The sequence below is a fragment of the Solea solea genome, chromosome 18 (genome assembly GCF_958295425.1).
Source record: "Solea solea chromosome 18, fSolSol10.1, whole genome shotgun sequence".
NCBI lineage: Eukaryota > Metazoa > Chordata > Actinopteri > Pleuronectiformes > Soleidae > Solea > Solea solea.
This window is the reverse complement of record NC_081151.1, coordinates 17,825,845-17,840,718: the sequence shown is the minus strand read 5'-3', so window position 1 is coordinate 17,840,718 and position 14,874 is coordinate 17,825,845. Positions and strand designations below refer to the sequence as shown.

At 42.8% G+C, this 14,874-nt stretch overlaps 1 protein-coding gene across 2 annotated transcripts in view; it reads right to left on the bottom strand.

The window, feature by feature from the left end:
- plekhh1 (pleckstrin homology domain containing, family H (with MyTH4 domain) member 1) overlaps positions 1–14,874 on the bottom strand; it is a 53,373-nt gene that overhangs the window by 21,852 nt on the left and 16,647 nt on the right. For both annotated transcript variants that reach the window (XM_058614758.1, XM_058614757.1), the window contains exon 2: positions 11,381–11,568. In XM_058614758.1, the coding sequence (XP_058470741.1) occupies positions 11,381–11,527 (147 nt within the window). In that variant the 5' untranslated portion in view covers positions 11,528–11,568. The remainder of the gene's footprint in view (positions 1–11,380; positions 11,569–14,874) is intronic.

Below are 14,874 nucleotides of genomic sequence, written 5' to 3'. Positions count from 1 at the left end.
AGAAATGAGGTTCTATCTTATGAGAACCAGGTTTTTTTAGGACTACTGGTCCTGACAAGGTCAGTGTTTGCACCAGAAAAGGTAAAAAAAAAACACAAACACACACACACACACAGAAAGAGATGCAGTTAATCCTTCATAATCACTGTAGCCACAGGGAAACCCATTTAAAAGATTAATGCACTGAGACGTTTTAAGAGGCTCCTCAGGAAGAAGCATCAATGAAAGTGGTTGAAAGTTAAAATGAGTCTAGCAAAGAAAGAGAGGGTCAAAAATACAGCTGACTCAGCAGAAATGGAGAGAGGAGGAAGCATGAGCGGGATTTATTTTCTCTAAACTCAAATAAATTCCAGATTAAGGTCCAGGACAAACTGCCAGTGGGCGTCCACGGCCCTCGTCTGGACGGCGTGTCGGTGTGCTGGCGGCCCGCGTTGGCATCGACATTTACAGGCGGTTCGGAGAGATGAGTTGGCCTTTGCCAAGCAAACGGCTTGCAAACAAGGTGGCAAAGCTCATAAAAGTTAAAAACGAACAATTTAATTATCACCCAATTTAATTGGGTTTTTTTTCTGTGTGGTTTAAAGTGCTGCCTTCAACAGGTTTGTGATGTTGATTAGGTTGGTGGAGGATGTTGTTGATGAATAACTCAATTTCAATCGGTAAAGACTATCGGCAATGTCTTTCTTTGCCGATACAGTTCGGCTGGTTGAGCTACGTCTTGTTTTATTTTATTTTATGGGTGTTTTATGTGTTTCCTGTTTGATTTTGTGCACCAACGTCTTGTGTCATTTCAGGCAGCTTCACTTCCTGTTCCCCCGGGTTTCCCGCCTGTAATCGGTGTCTTCCCACTCTCCCGTGGAGTGTTGGAGTCTTTCCTCCTTGACCCAGTTTCGTGACACTTTTGCCGCTTTTCCAATTCATAGTACTGCCTCGCCTCGACTCTACACGGTTTGGTTGGTTTTCCATTATAATACAGTACTCCCTCGACGTGGGCGGGGTCATCACAGCACGGCTAAAAATAGTACCAGGTACTGTTGCTAATGGAAAAGGCAAATCGCGCTGGGACCATGTAGTGGAAAAGCACCATTTACAGATACAGAGATACCGTCGAAGCAGCGGAGAGACCCTCGGAGGACAAAGAGCATCTATCACAGTGGAACCACTGGTCAAACAATAGCGTGACAGAAGAATCCTCGCATGTGTGCCCACAAGCTTGCGTCACCTTCCGAGGCATGTTTATCATCCTGCACACATCTGAGAGAGCCCTCTCTCCACAGCCATGCAGGAAAATAACCCCAAACGCTTTCACACACAGGATGCCCTTTCTTCTGAGTTCACTGACCCAACTGAAAGAAGAGCAAATACACTAATGGATTCAATCTGCTCGAGAGATGCATTAGAATTCCTCCCGTCATCTCGCCGCCCCCATCCTTTGTCTTTCTCTTTGCCTTCTCGTCATGTCCACAAAGGCCCCCTTCATTCCCAGAATCCACCACTCACAATATTTGAACACTTCCTCACAGCCAGATTAACACGCCGGAGAGCATCTGCAGGGCGGAGGCACGGGCAGCGGCTGAGGGTCAGCGGTCGGATGACTCCTTACCTCAAGGTCAAGCACTTCTGCTGTGAGTCAAAGGTTTTAGCGAGCTTTGAGCCAGAGAAGAGCAAACAGTATTGGAGGAGAGGGGAAAATAGGAAAATGTCAGAGGTCACGGAGTTGGACGGATGAGAGGAAGCCATCAAAAGCTGCCACGTCCTAATCCAGAGGTCGAGTTGAGGAGGTGCTCTAACCTTGAGGCACAGGATTTAAGTGTGAGCTTGCCAACACGGCACGTGTGAGGCAGAAACACACACATGAAGAAAAACAGCCTATGGACATGGGTAAAGAGCGGGACACGAATTAACTTCATTAAAGCGCTGCTGAAATATCACAAAAAGAGAACACATGTAGCTTCACCTGGGTAAACGCTGGGTTTAAAATGATATAAATTACCCCACCGACTAACTTAGTATTTTCATACAATTATAACAATACTTTTTTTGACTTTATTTTTCCACGACTTCACTGTAAAATCAGACAGTTTGTTCAACTCGGACTGTTTGAGTTTATTAACTCAAAAAAATTAAACGTGAGCATAAGGAACCATCCATCAATCACATCTGACACCTCTACTCACGCTGTTGTAACATAAAATCGCTTTTTTTTCTCTCTAATCTAAACAATCCAATTCAACATAAGACATCTTATGTCTTAAGAAGTCTTCAGTCGGAGACAAAAACCAACACGTGAGCTGCCGTGAGTTAACAATAGTCTATATGCGAATAGTTATTTAGTTATTTATATAAATTTACTCTCTCCATTACAACAGCAATGTTTTATTTTTCAAACCAAACAAATGTCAGTTAATTGTCTGACTTTTGAAATCATCTGCCGGACTGCTAATGCTGAAAAGACAGAGAATGCAAGCCCGAACAATCCAGAGTTATAGGGTGCAGTCACTTTTCGGCAGGCCCTGCCGAAAAGTGACTGCACCCTATAACTCTTTATTGCGAGGAGCGATATTGACCAAATGCACTGTACATTTCCCTGGTTTCCTCTACTGCTAATGCTGAAAAGATAGAGAATGTAAGCCCTACCAATCTAGAGTTATAGGGTGCAGTCACATTTCGGCAGGGCCTGCCGAAAGGGCCTGCCGAAATGTGACTGCACCCTATAACTCTTTATACAGTATATATAGTATATAATACTGATGCTGGCGAGCCAGTTTTGGCCCATGGGCCACGAGTTGTTGGCCACTGTTTAAGAGTGTACTTCATATATTGCTTACTTTAAGCCACGTCAACCATTTATCCGCTAACTTTTACTGAGGTTTCAGCCGACTATGAATATGTGGACACACACTCACTGGTCACTTGTCTAAATATCTAATCAACCAATCACGTGGCGGGGACTCAGCACATTGAGGCACAGAGACGTTAACTCAGCATGAGAATGTGGAAGAAAAAGGTGAATTAAGAGACTTTGAATGTGGCATGGTCACTGGTGCCACACAGTCTGGTCGGAGTATTTCAGAAACTGCTGATCTACTGGGATTTCCACACACACACACACACACACACACACACACAATCATCTCTAGTGTTTACAGAGAAATAGAATAGAGAAATAGAGAAGTGAGCAGCAGCTCTCTGTGCAAATATGCCTTGTTGATGCCAGAGGTCAGAGGAGAATGGCTAGACTGGTTTGAAATGGTAGAACGGCGACAGTTACTCAAATATCCACTCGTTACGACCAAGGTATGAGGCAAACCATCTGTGAATGTGCACAACACAATGGACTTTAAAGGAGATCAATGGGCGACAACACTGGACAATTGAAACCAGACTGGCGAGCGTGAACCGTTTAACCGTTTATCCACTACCTTTCCTCTCGTAGTTGACTTCTTTTATCCGGTTACTTGTAGCCATATATAAACATATATTCTTTGTTCTTTGTATCACTGGATATCGACAAACACACCAAGATATCACTGATAACGACAACAGTAGCCGAATAAGTGACCCTAAAAACTCAGAACATCATCTGTGACTCGCAGCGATGTTTCTACTCGGCTGTGATGCGTTCACTGATGCTCGTAAAATCCGCTCGCTCGCTGTCGCTCTCCTCTTGCAGCATTCACACACATTAATAGAGCGGCAACTAATGATTATTTTCAATATCGATTAATGCTCTCAAATGTCTGGTTTTGTCCACAAACCAAAATGATTCACTTTCAATGATTTCTTTGTTCTCCAGAGTTAAGAAATTAAGAAAATATTCACATTTAAGAAGCTTAAACTATCGGGAATCTTGTTTTAGTCATGACAAAAGCGATTGTGAAAACAGCTGTCGATTAATTTAGTATTCGATTAATAATCGATTCATTGTTTCAGCTCTACACACGTCCACAGTCCTATCTCTAATATTGGTTAGGGACAATCTGGATCTGGATTTGGACAATCTAGATTTCTCCAAATACTAATACTGGATTTGATCATAATGTCAAATTAAAGTGGAAAATATGGCAAATGTTTGGCTAATTTTATTCACTCTAGCAATATATTTGCTATAATTGCTAAAAAACCTTTTATTTTTCTCCAAAATATAAATGTATTTTCTTCTTCTGAAGTTCGATAGTATCTCCCTGCACTACTTTAAATCATTATTTTAAATGATTTACTTGAAAATGGAAGAGTTGTGGGTCGCGTTGCACACCAGCAGCTTAAGTTGTTCCCTTATTAAGTCAAAACTTCATCTATTTTTCTTTTGTGGTCAAAAAAACATCTGATTAAACCAGCAATGAGTTGGTCTAAGTAAGAGGTAATGTCACAGTTATGCCACTATTGTCCAATTACATGTTTAAAAACAACAGATTTTGAGTAAACCCTAATGGACTCCCACATAAATGGAGTCCAATCACAGCTGAGCCACTTGTGATGAAAGTACTCACTCGGCCGTTTCAAATAATGGTTAACTCACGAGAAACAGACTTCTCATGGGATTTATTGACAATAATTCAAATATCAGACGTCGCATTTGCTTTTGTTTGCAGCAGAACCCTGTGAAGAAACAGGCAGCTTTCTCTCATCCTCCGCTTCGGCGTGGAATTCAGAAGGACTGATAAAATCCAGGCAGGATGGAGAGATAAGATGAGAGCAGCCGACCAATAACAAACTCATCTTGCCCCCCAGACAGCCGACACATCTATCACTGCTAAATATCTCAGACACAAAAACCACGGGAGGATTTTAAGATGGGAATCTTGAAGTCAAATTTCCTGTCACTGTCACTTTCTCTCTTTTTTTTTCCCCCTGAGGCCAGAACGACGACATGTGATTACACAATCCGCTTTTAATGCAACTTTATTTGTACAACCACAGTGGACCAAAAGACATAAAACATGGCTAAAGGTAACAACCATACCATAAAACACAATAAGTATTCTTTTAATTGATGTGTTCTTATTGTATTGCATGTTATTTTGTCATTTATTCTATGAAATAAAATACTTGTAATAATAAATAATAATAATAATATAATAAATAAATTATTGTTTTCTTTTTAATTGAACGCAAAGATCATTTCAATTTACAGATATAAGAGAAGAAACGGATTTTCACTTCATTAACATTCAAACTAATGCTTTGATTATTAAAATGAGTTGATTTCTGACCGAGAACTAAAAACATCGACTGGTTTATTTGTCGGTTTACAAACTGAATAAACATGGGCGACACAAAGTACCAGAGATCAACATCAGATGAGTGAGTTCCCCAAAATCTGCCTCCAGACTTGAATCATTAACTCTCATATCTGATGTTTGGTAATGACTCTGGTTCAGTCCTTAAACGTTCAAATCCCTCGTCAGAACAGTGAAGTAACAACAGCTGGAATACAGCGATAAATAAAGTGAAGTAAACACAAACCCAGCAATTAATACACAAATCGAACCTATCGTGTGTTCATCTTTATGACTTTTTTAGAGAACAGCTTTTAACACAAACCACATATCATGGGGACTATTGAAAGAAGCGGATCCAAAAATATTCCCTCGTAAACATAAATATTTCGAGAGGACAAAATGTGAGCCGTGTGATCGCTCGCTGACATCACCGGTGTTTTTGCTCCGTGGGGCCACGGGAGGCTCGCGGAAGACATTGATCTAATTTAGTCCAATATTAGATTAGCCGAGTAATGAGAAAGGAAAGCTTGAAGTGGGAATAACACCCCATTTAGACATTCCGAGGAATGAGGCACTTCAATAGTCTTTGGAAAGCAGATGAGACACTGAACGGAAAACTTTTCTGGATTTAGGACTGTGATATCACACCACACTCTTTTCTCTGGGCACTAACGTTGTTGTTTTCTCCGTTCTGGTCGTTTTTAACTCATTGAAACGCTGGTTTATTGAATCCAGATCGGATTGAGGTTTGGACAGGTAACTTCCGAAGTACCATTTTGAACCACACGAGCAAAAATGGCAGTGTTGAGCTTTGATTCCAGCGGAAATAGACACAAAGAGTCCGGCTTAATTGTCACACCAGCAGGGCTCTGTGCTGGTTCTGGTTCCTGAGAACCGGGGAGGTTGGTTCTCAGCTGGAACCCAAAAAGTAGTTGGTTCTTCCTCGACTCACTGTGAGAATATGACAGTGGGCGTGTCCTATACTGGGGTTGTGAAGACGAGAGGGAGGTAGCGGAGCAGGAAGTAAGGAGGAAAAAGTGCGTTGTGTGCAACGCACATTAACGTCCTCCCACTTTGGTTCCTCTGAGTCGTTCGTCTACACTGTTACAACGTTCTTTATTTATAGAGATTTTTTCAGACATGAACGCCAGGTCCAGACACTCCGGTTCAAGATCCTCTGGTTCAGACACGTTCACATCCGCAGAGGAATGTCTGTGACATCCAGGTGAGTGCGTTCTCACATTTTCTGGTTAATTTGACCCCGTGGATGTCCGGGGGACGTTCTGGAAAACGTCCAGAGAGACTTTTGTGGACACGTGCGTTACCCAAATATGGACAATGTCAGGATTCATGTGTGAAAGCAATGGAACTCAACTTTGAAGACTCTTCTTTTGAGGCTCCAGGATCTACTTCAACGCTGCTCGCCCAGTATCTTCTCCAAACTCTTCAGTGTTTTTGTCAATGTGGGGAAGTTTCAGTGTTTCCCAAACTCACTCTTAAACGGAGTCAAATCATCCACTCCTCTCCTCCCTCACTCATCCTCGGGAGATAAATGCCATGTCATGTTTTTCCATACCAAAGTGGGTCAATGCGTAAAACACTCCTAACTTGGCAAGAGGAGGGGGGGGGGGGGATGAAGAGTGTGAAGCAGTCTTTCCAAACAGCAATAACATGACGGAATGGTCGTCACTCAGCAGCACAACCTCCCCCTCCCCCCTCCTCTTCCTCTTCCTCCCCCACGCACACACACACACACACACACACACACCAGAAAAACACACTCAGCAGTATGGCCCTCGACTTTAAACCCTGCTCAGTGTGTTTGTGTCAGAATGCGTGTAAACATTTATGTGTATGAGAGATGAAGTTAAGGACAAGTGACAGATTAACCAAAAATAGAGCTCCCATTCTTGGAAACGGGGCCAAGAAGAGCATTCGACTATAAATATTGGAGCTTTTTTTTCCAGCAACACAATGTTTTAAAGGACCAGTGTGTAAGAGTTAGTGACATCTAATGGTGAGACTGCAGATTGCAACAAACGGGAGGATTGCGCCTCGGGGAACTACGGTGGCCATCACATACCAGAAAGGATTTGGTTTATTTTTTGCAGAGTCGTAGTCGGGCTGAACGATTCTGAATAAATACCCAGTTGCGATTATTTTTCAGTGAAATTGCGACTGCGACGTGATTCGCGATATCACAGGAAATGGCGGTTTAACACTTTAAAAGCAACACAAGCGATAGATTAAAAACAAATCAAATATAGAAGATATAACATAAGCCCTAATGGACCTAAAAACATACAATAAAACAATAAAAAAGATAAAAGCCAAAGAGTTCAAATCAAAGAGGTTTTCTTCAGTCTATAGAATATGAATTATCCAGCTACTGTACAAACATGGCAGCACAGCGTGATCACCTCTTTAAACTGCTTATTATAATAATAGCTTTTACTACAGCTACAAAAACCATGTGATTTTTATTTTAAAGGGATTATACTCTCATACAAAACATACTTAATGTGGACTCGATTCAAACATCCCTCCTTAAAATGACTCAGTGGACCTTTAATAATCGACGTGACTTCAGTAGCACCTCTGTGGCACTCGGCCAAAAGCCCTTCAGTCTTCAGAAACACCACTCACCATAAAAGCTTCGTTAAACCCAGAGAAGAGAACAGGGATCGTAATGAGGAATATTTTCAGACACAACAAACCAAATTCCCACCTGTTCATACGTCTGCTAATAAGCACGAACCGCCATTTCCTTTCCCTTCATTCATTCAGTCCGACCTCAATCAATCACCTGCATAATTTCCCAAATGATCCGTCAACAGCCGGGGATGCATCCAACCCGCTGACGGCGCCTTTAGCCATTGCTCAAACGGCGACAGCTATTATTACTATGTTATAAATGTTATAAATGTTATAAATGTATATATGGAGGCCTTAATATCATTAACCGTGTTCCTTCTCTCCCTTGCTTGTGTTTTTTTTCGTCCCGCCCCCTCATTACCCAAGTCGCTCCAAAACTCAGTAGCCAATCAGCAGGCAGCGCCCTAAGGCCCGCCCATGGTCAGAATCGCAAACCAAAAAAAACACGGCACAAAGAACAAGTGAGGAAGTGCAAGCACAAAATACTATATATAGACTGTGTATATATATATATATATATATATATATATATACACGTGTGTATATATACATATATACACACACACATATATACACACATATGTGTATATATACATATGTGTATATACATATATATGTGTATATGTATATACACACATATATACATATGTGTGCATATATACATATATATGCACACATATATACACACACATATATACACATATATGTGTGTATATGTATATACATATGTATATATGTACATATATGTGTATATATATACATATATGTGTATATATACACACACACATATATACACATATATGTGTATATATATACATATATGTGTATATATATATACACACACATATATACACATATGTGTATATATACATATATATGTGTATATGTATATATACATATATGTGTATACATATACACATATGTGTGTGTGTATATATATATACACACATATGTGTATATGTATACACATATATACAAACATATATATATACATATATGTGTATATATACATATATACATATGTATATATACACATATATATGTATATATACATATATATATATATACACATATACACATATATAGTGTGTTTTTGAATGATTAAATCAACATTTCATTTGTGTATTTTGATTGTGTGGTTCATTTTTGTTTGCTCAATTCATAAAGTGTTTCTTTAAATACTGACACACATCTAATTCCATGCCACCTCTGCTGCTGCTTGTATAAGTGACATCCCAGTTCTATAAACATGTCATCAGTGACTCAGAAGTGTCTTGTCTAAACTTATAACGTGATACAACTGTTATATTTCTGCTCCTGGTCTCTCTCTTCGGTCTCCACCTCACCCCCCTCTTGTCCTTTCTCTCCCCTTCCTCTCCTCTGTCCCCCATTTTTCCTTTCACCCCAACCGGTCGATGCAGACGTCGAAACATCAATTTTTTGCCTTACAATGTACAAAGCCATGATGTATAATGTATGTTGTGATGTGGTGCTACACAAATAAAATGGAATTGAATTTTATTGAATAAGAATGTGTGATATATAGCGTCTTGTTTTTTTAATTTTCACCAACAAAAACTAGAAAAAATCCTTTTGAATTATTCACCTGCGGCACTGATGGTGAATTTACTAGAAGATTCACACGATTTGATCCTGAAGTAAAGTGACAGTATGTAAGTGTGGAAAAGCAGCTTTTTACACATTGATTAAAGGACATTGTGACCTATTTGTGACACTTCAGTAAATAAGCTAAAAACAAATGACAGTAGCTTTAATAAAATAATGTTTTTGAACACAAAAAATGAAGAATAAACTACGTACTATATCCAGCTTTGGAAACACTCACTTTCACTGGCTTAATCCCTGAAATAAGTCAATTATTAATGCTTTATTAATCATTAATAACTTATGAGAAACTTTCAGGTTGCCAATTTGTGGGAAAAAAAATCCCTTCGGCTGGTGGAACCATTCATGAATGACCGACTTTTTTTTTTTTCTCTCTCAGTTCTATATCTTTGTAAGAAAGTGTGTGTGTTTTTGTGCTTCACGGGGCTCTCAGAGTGGAGCTGGAGGTCTGACAGAACCTGACAGAGGGGACACAGCAGGGAGTCGTCCAGCTCTTATCAGCCGCCGGGTTCATGTTTGCACTGTAAACATCCTGCCGACGGACTGCATGAACCACTTCTAGCCTCGTCCAGAATGCGAGAAGATGCGAGAGAAAGGAGCACTGTGACACTCCACACACACACACAAGCAGAGCAACAGTGGAAAAGCCTTGACAGGGGAGCAGTTTTTCTGCTACTGAACTCATTCCTCCGTTTCTAATCCAAACATTTCCACTCTTTCACCAACAAATCTTCAGAACCGGACTGAAATTTTTTTCCCCCCGACGACAGTTGATTACTTTCCAAAGTGTCTGGTCGTGAGGCCTTCACAGCGGCCTCAGCTTTACGAGCGCTTGGCCGGCTGCTCGCGGTTATTCCCCCGACGTGAGGTGAGGGGGGGGCGGGAAGCTCCGCCGCGTGATGAGTTAAACCTTAGAAATCCACTTGGGCTGAAATTACAGCCCGATTCTCTGATGACACAGGCTGAGTGGACCAAAGTGTTTACCAAATAAGCTGAGTAATCTCATCTGTCCTTGCACACACGCATAAACATACAGTCATCCGCATGTGTATTTCGGACTGGTTCACATTTACTTTAATCGCTTCCGCGTGCAGGAGAACTCTGCCAGGAGGAGAAAACGATGATGATGATGATGATGATGATAGGTCAGTGAAATCTGCACGCCGTTAGTCAGAGAGTCGGGGCAGCGTGTGCTATTTTGCAGATGGAAGCTTTAAATCACAGATCTCTGCTCGTGCAAGGTTCGAATGGCCACAAGTCGAGCCGTCCGCGGCATACATCAAATAGCTAGAAATGTGTCCATGAGGTCATGTGAAGGAAGTGCAGCTCTGAGATTATTACAAAACGGCATCAAACGGATGCTTTTTTTGGTTTGATGACTAAAACTCATGTGCAGATTTTTAGGGAGAAACCAAGGAGAGCGACAACTTTCATCTTCATACTGGTTCCAGGTGTTTCATGGCTCGATACTTGTGTTAAAATGTCCTAATCTGTAAAAGAAAACCTCCAAGAGATTAATCTCGGCGCATCCTGATCAGATTTCTTGGCAACCAACCTGTATCCAGTCTTTTTTTACGATGAAGCAAATGCGGGTACAAGTCCCGATGGACAGAAAACAGAGCTAGGGATCGTATTAAAAACATGACCAGTGAAATAAATGCCATTACATGTGCCTAAAGTATAGAGGTAAAACGTTTAGTCCAGAAAATGTGGATGGATTGTTTCTCTAATCAGTTTTAATGTGATAATAACAAGCTGAAGGCACAAACGTGTCTATTTCAGCTCTAAATTAAAGCGTCCATGACTTATTCTCTGCTTTGATTTTAATGTGAGATATCCTCTGGGCATTCTCCATCCGTGCCGCTTCTCCGTCTTACCTTCTCTGCCAGCAGCTCGCGGATTTTCCCGGCCTGAAGTCGGAACCTCAGCAGCTGCATCTCCAGAGCCACGCAGCGCTTCTGCCAATCCACGCTGGCCGCGCCGACGGCTCCTCCCGACCCGCCGCTCCCCAGCACGTCGGCCATGGCCGCGATTCAGAGCTCTGCCTCTGGACTGACGGACCAGACTGAAAGAAGAAGAAGAAAAAACACACACACACACTCAGTCCACTCAGAGGTTTATGACAGTATGGTTTAAGTTTCCTGCCGGGTGTAAAAAAAAAAGCTGGTGCCGCTTCTGTTCAAAACAAGTGATTTCACCTCTCTGCTGACCGCACTTCCCATGATTCACTGAGCAAATGTGACTCACAATGAGTTCACGAGAACAGGCGGTTTAACGGAGGCCGACTCTCGCTTTCTCCCTGCGTCAATAACCGCAGAGAGACACGCCGCACGTTTGGAGACACAAGCGCTCGGCGAGGACACATCAAACCTCGTCTCCTTTCGGTTCCCCGGGGGCTCTCCACATGCCCACACACACTGAACAAAAACTCAGCAGGCAGGGGGGGGAGTCGGGTTCATGCGTGCCGGCTCCCAGGCCTTCCTGCAACAATGCAGGTCACTGCTCTGATTTTTTTTTTTTAGCCAAATTACCTACTAACCCAAATAACCCAACCCCCCCCCCCACGTCCACAGCTCCCTCGCCACGCAATCCCTTCTTAATTACAAGGCAGGAGTGAAACGGGATCCCGCGCGGCACAATAGTGTCTTTCTGCATGACAGTCCCATCACAGCGAGGGAGGGAGGGAGGGAGGGAGGAAGGGTGGGGGGTCATCAGTCTGCCTCAGCAAAGAAAGGAGGAAAGAATGTGTGAGAATGAATGGAGCGAGTGGGAAACTGGGGGCGCTGAAGTTATTTTTACCTGAAGAGGATCATTCACAAAAGACTCGAGAGGGAGTCAATCCGACTGAGAAAAGACTCTTAAACCTTAAGAACTTGTGAGATTTAATGAGTTAAACTTCAACTCGTCAAGTAAAAAATGAAACCAAAAGAAAGTTCGAGGAAGAATAAGTCGTGGAAGAGAAAAAGGGCAGACGCGCGAGAGCGCAGCCAGACGCCGTCAGCAGAACAGCAGACGGTTCAAAGTCCACTAACTATAACTGCGCCATGGCGCTCCCCTACAATTAGCATGCTCATAAATACAGGCCTCGCAAACAAATTACAGAAGTCGTGCATGTGGAGGGTTTTTTCGCCAGCCGACCGCTGCGCCCAGACTGGACAGTCAAGGTTCAGCCGTGGTGGAGACTCCAGTGCATGAAGGTCAAGTAAAACACTGGCTAATGTAGGGAAAGGGGGGGTAAAGTCTGCTGGGCAGCGCAGGGGCAAGCCAGAACAGAGGAAGCCGGCCCCTCCTCCGGGAGCTAAAACAGCTGGGTGTAAACAAGCCATTTGCTGGTGTAACACTCTCAGCACTGCCACGCTAATTCTCCCCCGGAACAATCCCTTTTATCGCTCCCCGCTTGTTGAACACAGCGGGGGTTCGTTACAAGCTTATGCCAACCGGTGCCAGGAACCCATTCATTCATCGGCAAGTGCCAAAGTGAAACTTCTCGCTGCCGAGGAGGCAACGGGAGGTCAGAGGAGGCCGAGTCTCCTCTCAGCTCACTGCACCGGTGTGTTTACGGATAAAAAAATGAGGTCATCTGCATCGAGCGTGTGGGCGCGACGCAGCCTTATGTTACACTTACGGTTTAAACGGAGTTATTTTCTGCTTCTTGCATCACAGGATGGTTTATAGAAACACAGAAGCCCTTTTCTTCTGGGTCGACTGTTATATACGATCTGAAAGATGCTCCTCCCACTGAGTGAGATTCAATGTGGAAGATATCAGGTAGAGATGTTCCGATACCATTTTTTCCCTCCCGATACCGATTCCGATACTTGTGCTGTGGGTATCGGCCGATACAGAGTACCGATACCGATACCAGTGTGTTATATAAAAATATATATCATACTACGCCTGCATGACTGGGATATGATTATCATTGGTGGTAAGGTTTGGCTCAGGTTAAACCCTCTGTAAAACATGAACGAATACAAATGGACACCATTTTTTTTTTTTTCGTTTTTCAGCTTGTATGTTTGTTTTGACTCTGGTCCAAACACCGCGGCACTGGCAGAGCTTCATGTTTCCATGACGACTGACCGGGAAAGGACGCGCGTGACATAATTTTTACATGACTCCAGATAAAATGAGTCTCTGAAGTAACGCTAAACTTTAAAAACAGAGGCATACATACGCAGGACACAGGTACGCTGGTTAGTTGTAGCGCTGCTACGTTAAAAATAAACGTGCCGCTCCAGTTTGACTGTAGGCGCGCTAACGGAGCTAGCGCAGCTAACAACGCTAACGGAGCTAACGGAGCTAACTGGTAAATACTGCCAAACCGCCGACATGATGAGCTAACGTTAGCTCCTTGTCTACAGGTGTTGGGTGATCAGTTCTTCTTCACACCTCTAAAACAGCACAGCGCAACTGTTTCACGAGCGGCGAAGAAGAACCGCGTCAGAGCTAACGGAGCCCTTATACATTACGTGGTATCGGATAGGTGCATGGACTCCAGTACTCGCCGATACCGATGCCCACATTTTCGGCAGTATCGGAGGCATTTCCGATACTGGTATCGGAATCGGAACAACTCTAATATCAGGGATTGGTTTTAGGGGGATAGTTGAGTGAAGTGTGGTTGGTTGAGGTGTGAGGGTTAGGGGGACAATCGGCCTTTGACATGGAAGCTCTGCGTCGCTGGAAACACGGTTTCCTGCGGGGACACGAAGGGAAAATGCTTGATCTACACCCGCTTAAGTCGATGACATTGCAAATTTGTTTAAACTTAGTATTTTCTGACCGAAAATTGACAAGTTTGTGTTGCTTTGTAAATCATTCACTCCTCACACCAAAGAGCTGTTGATCTACTGCTTCCTCCATCACTAACTAACTATGTAACCAACTAACAAACTGTGTTATACTATACCAGGGCCTTAAGCGTCCAACAGAAAGTGAATATCTTCTCTTTTTAAGATATCATAGAGTAAAGAAGGCAGGTTCCCAACGCTGATCATGTGTCCGTACCTCATGCAATCTCTACCACTTTAAAGAATCCAGGGTGTGTGTGTGTGTGCGCTGCTCTTCAGAGATACGAGGACGAGCGTACAAGTCTCAAATCAGCCCCTTCCACTGACTCACACTTCCATAATCACCACATACTCAACACCAGCCGTAACTCTTCAGCACTTGCTTAGCAGAGCGCACACACACACACACACACGCACACTCAGAAATAGATTGGAAACAGACACACGTGCGCACACACACACACACACACACACAGTGCTGAGCACGCAGCTGTGGTGATGTAAGTGATTAGGTGGTTCAGTGATATCATCCCCACCAGACTTTTCAAATCCCCTTTGTTGTTGTCTCTGCTGACATC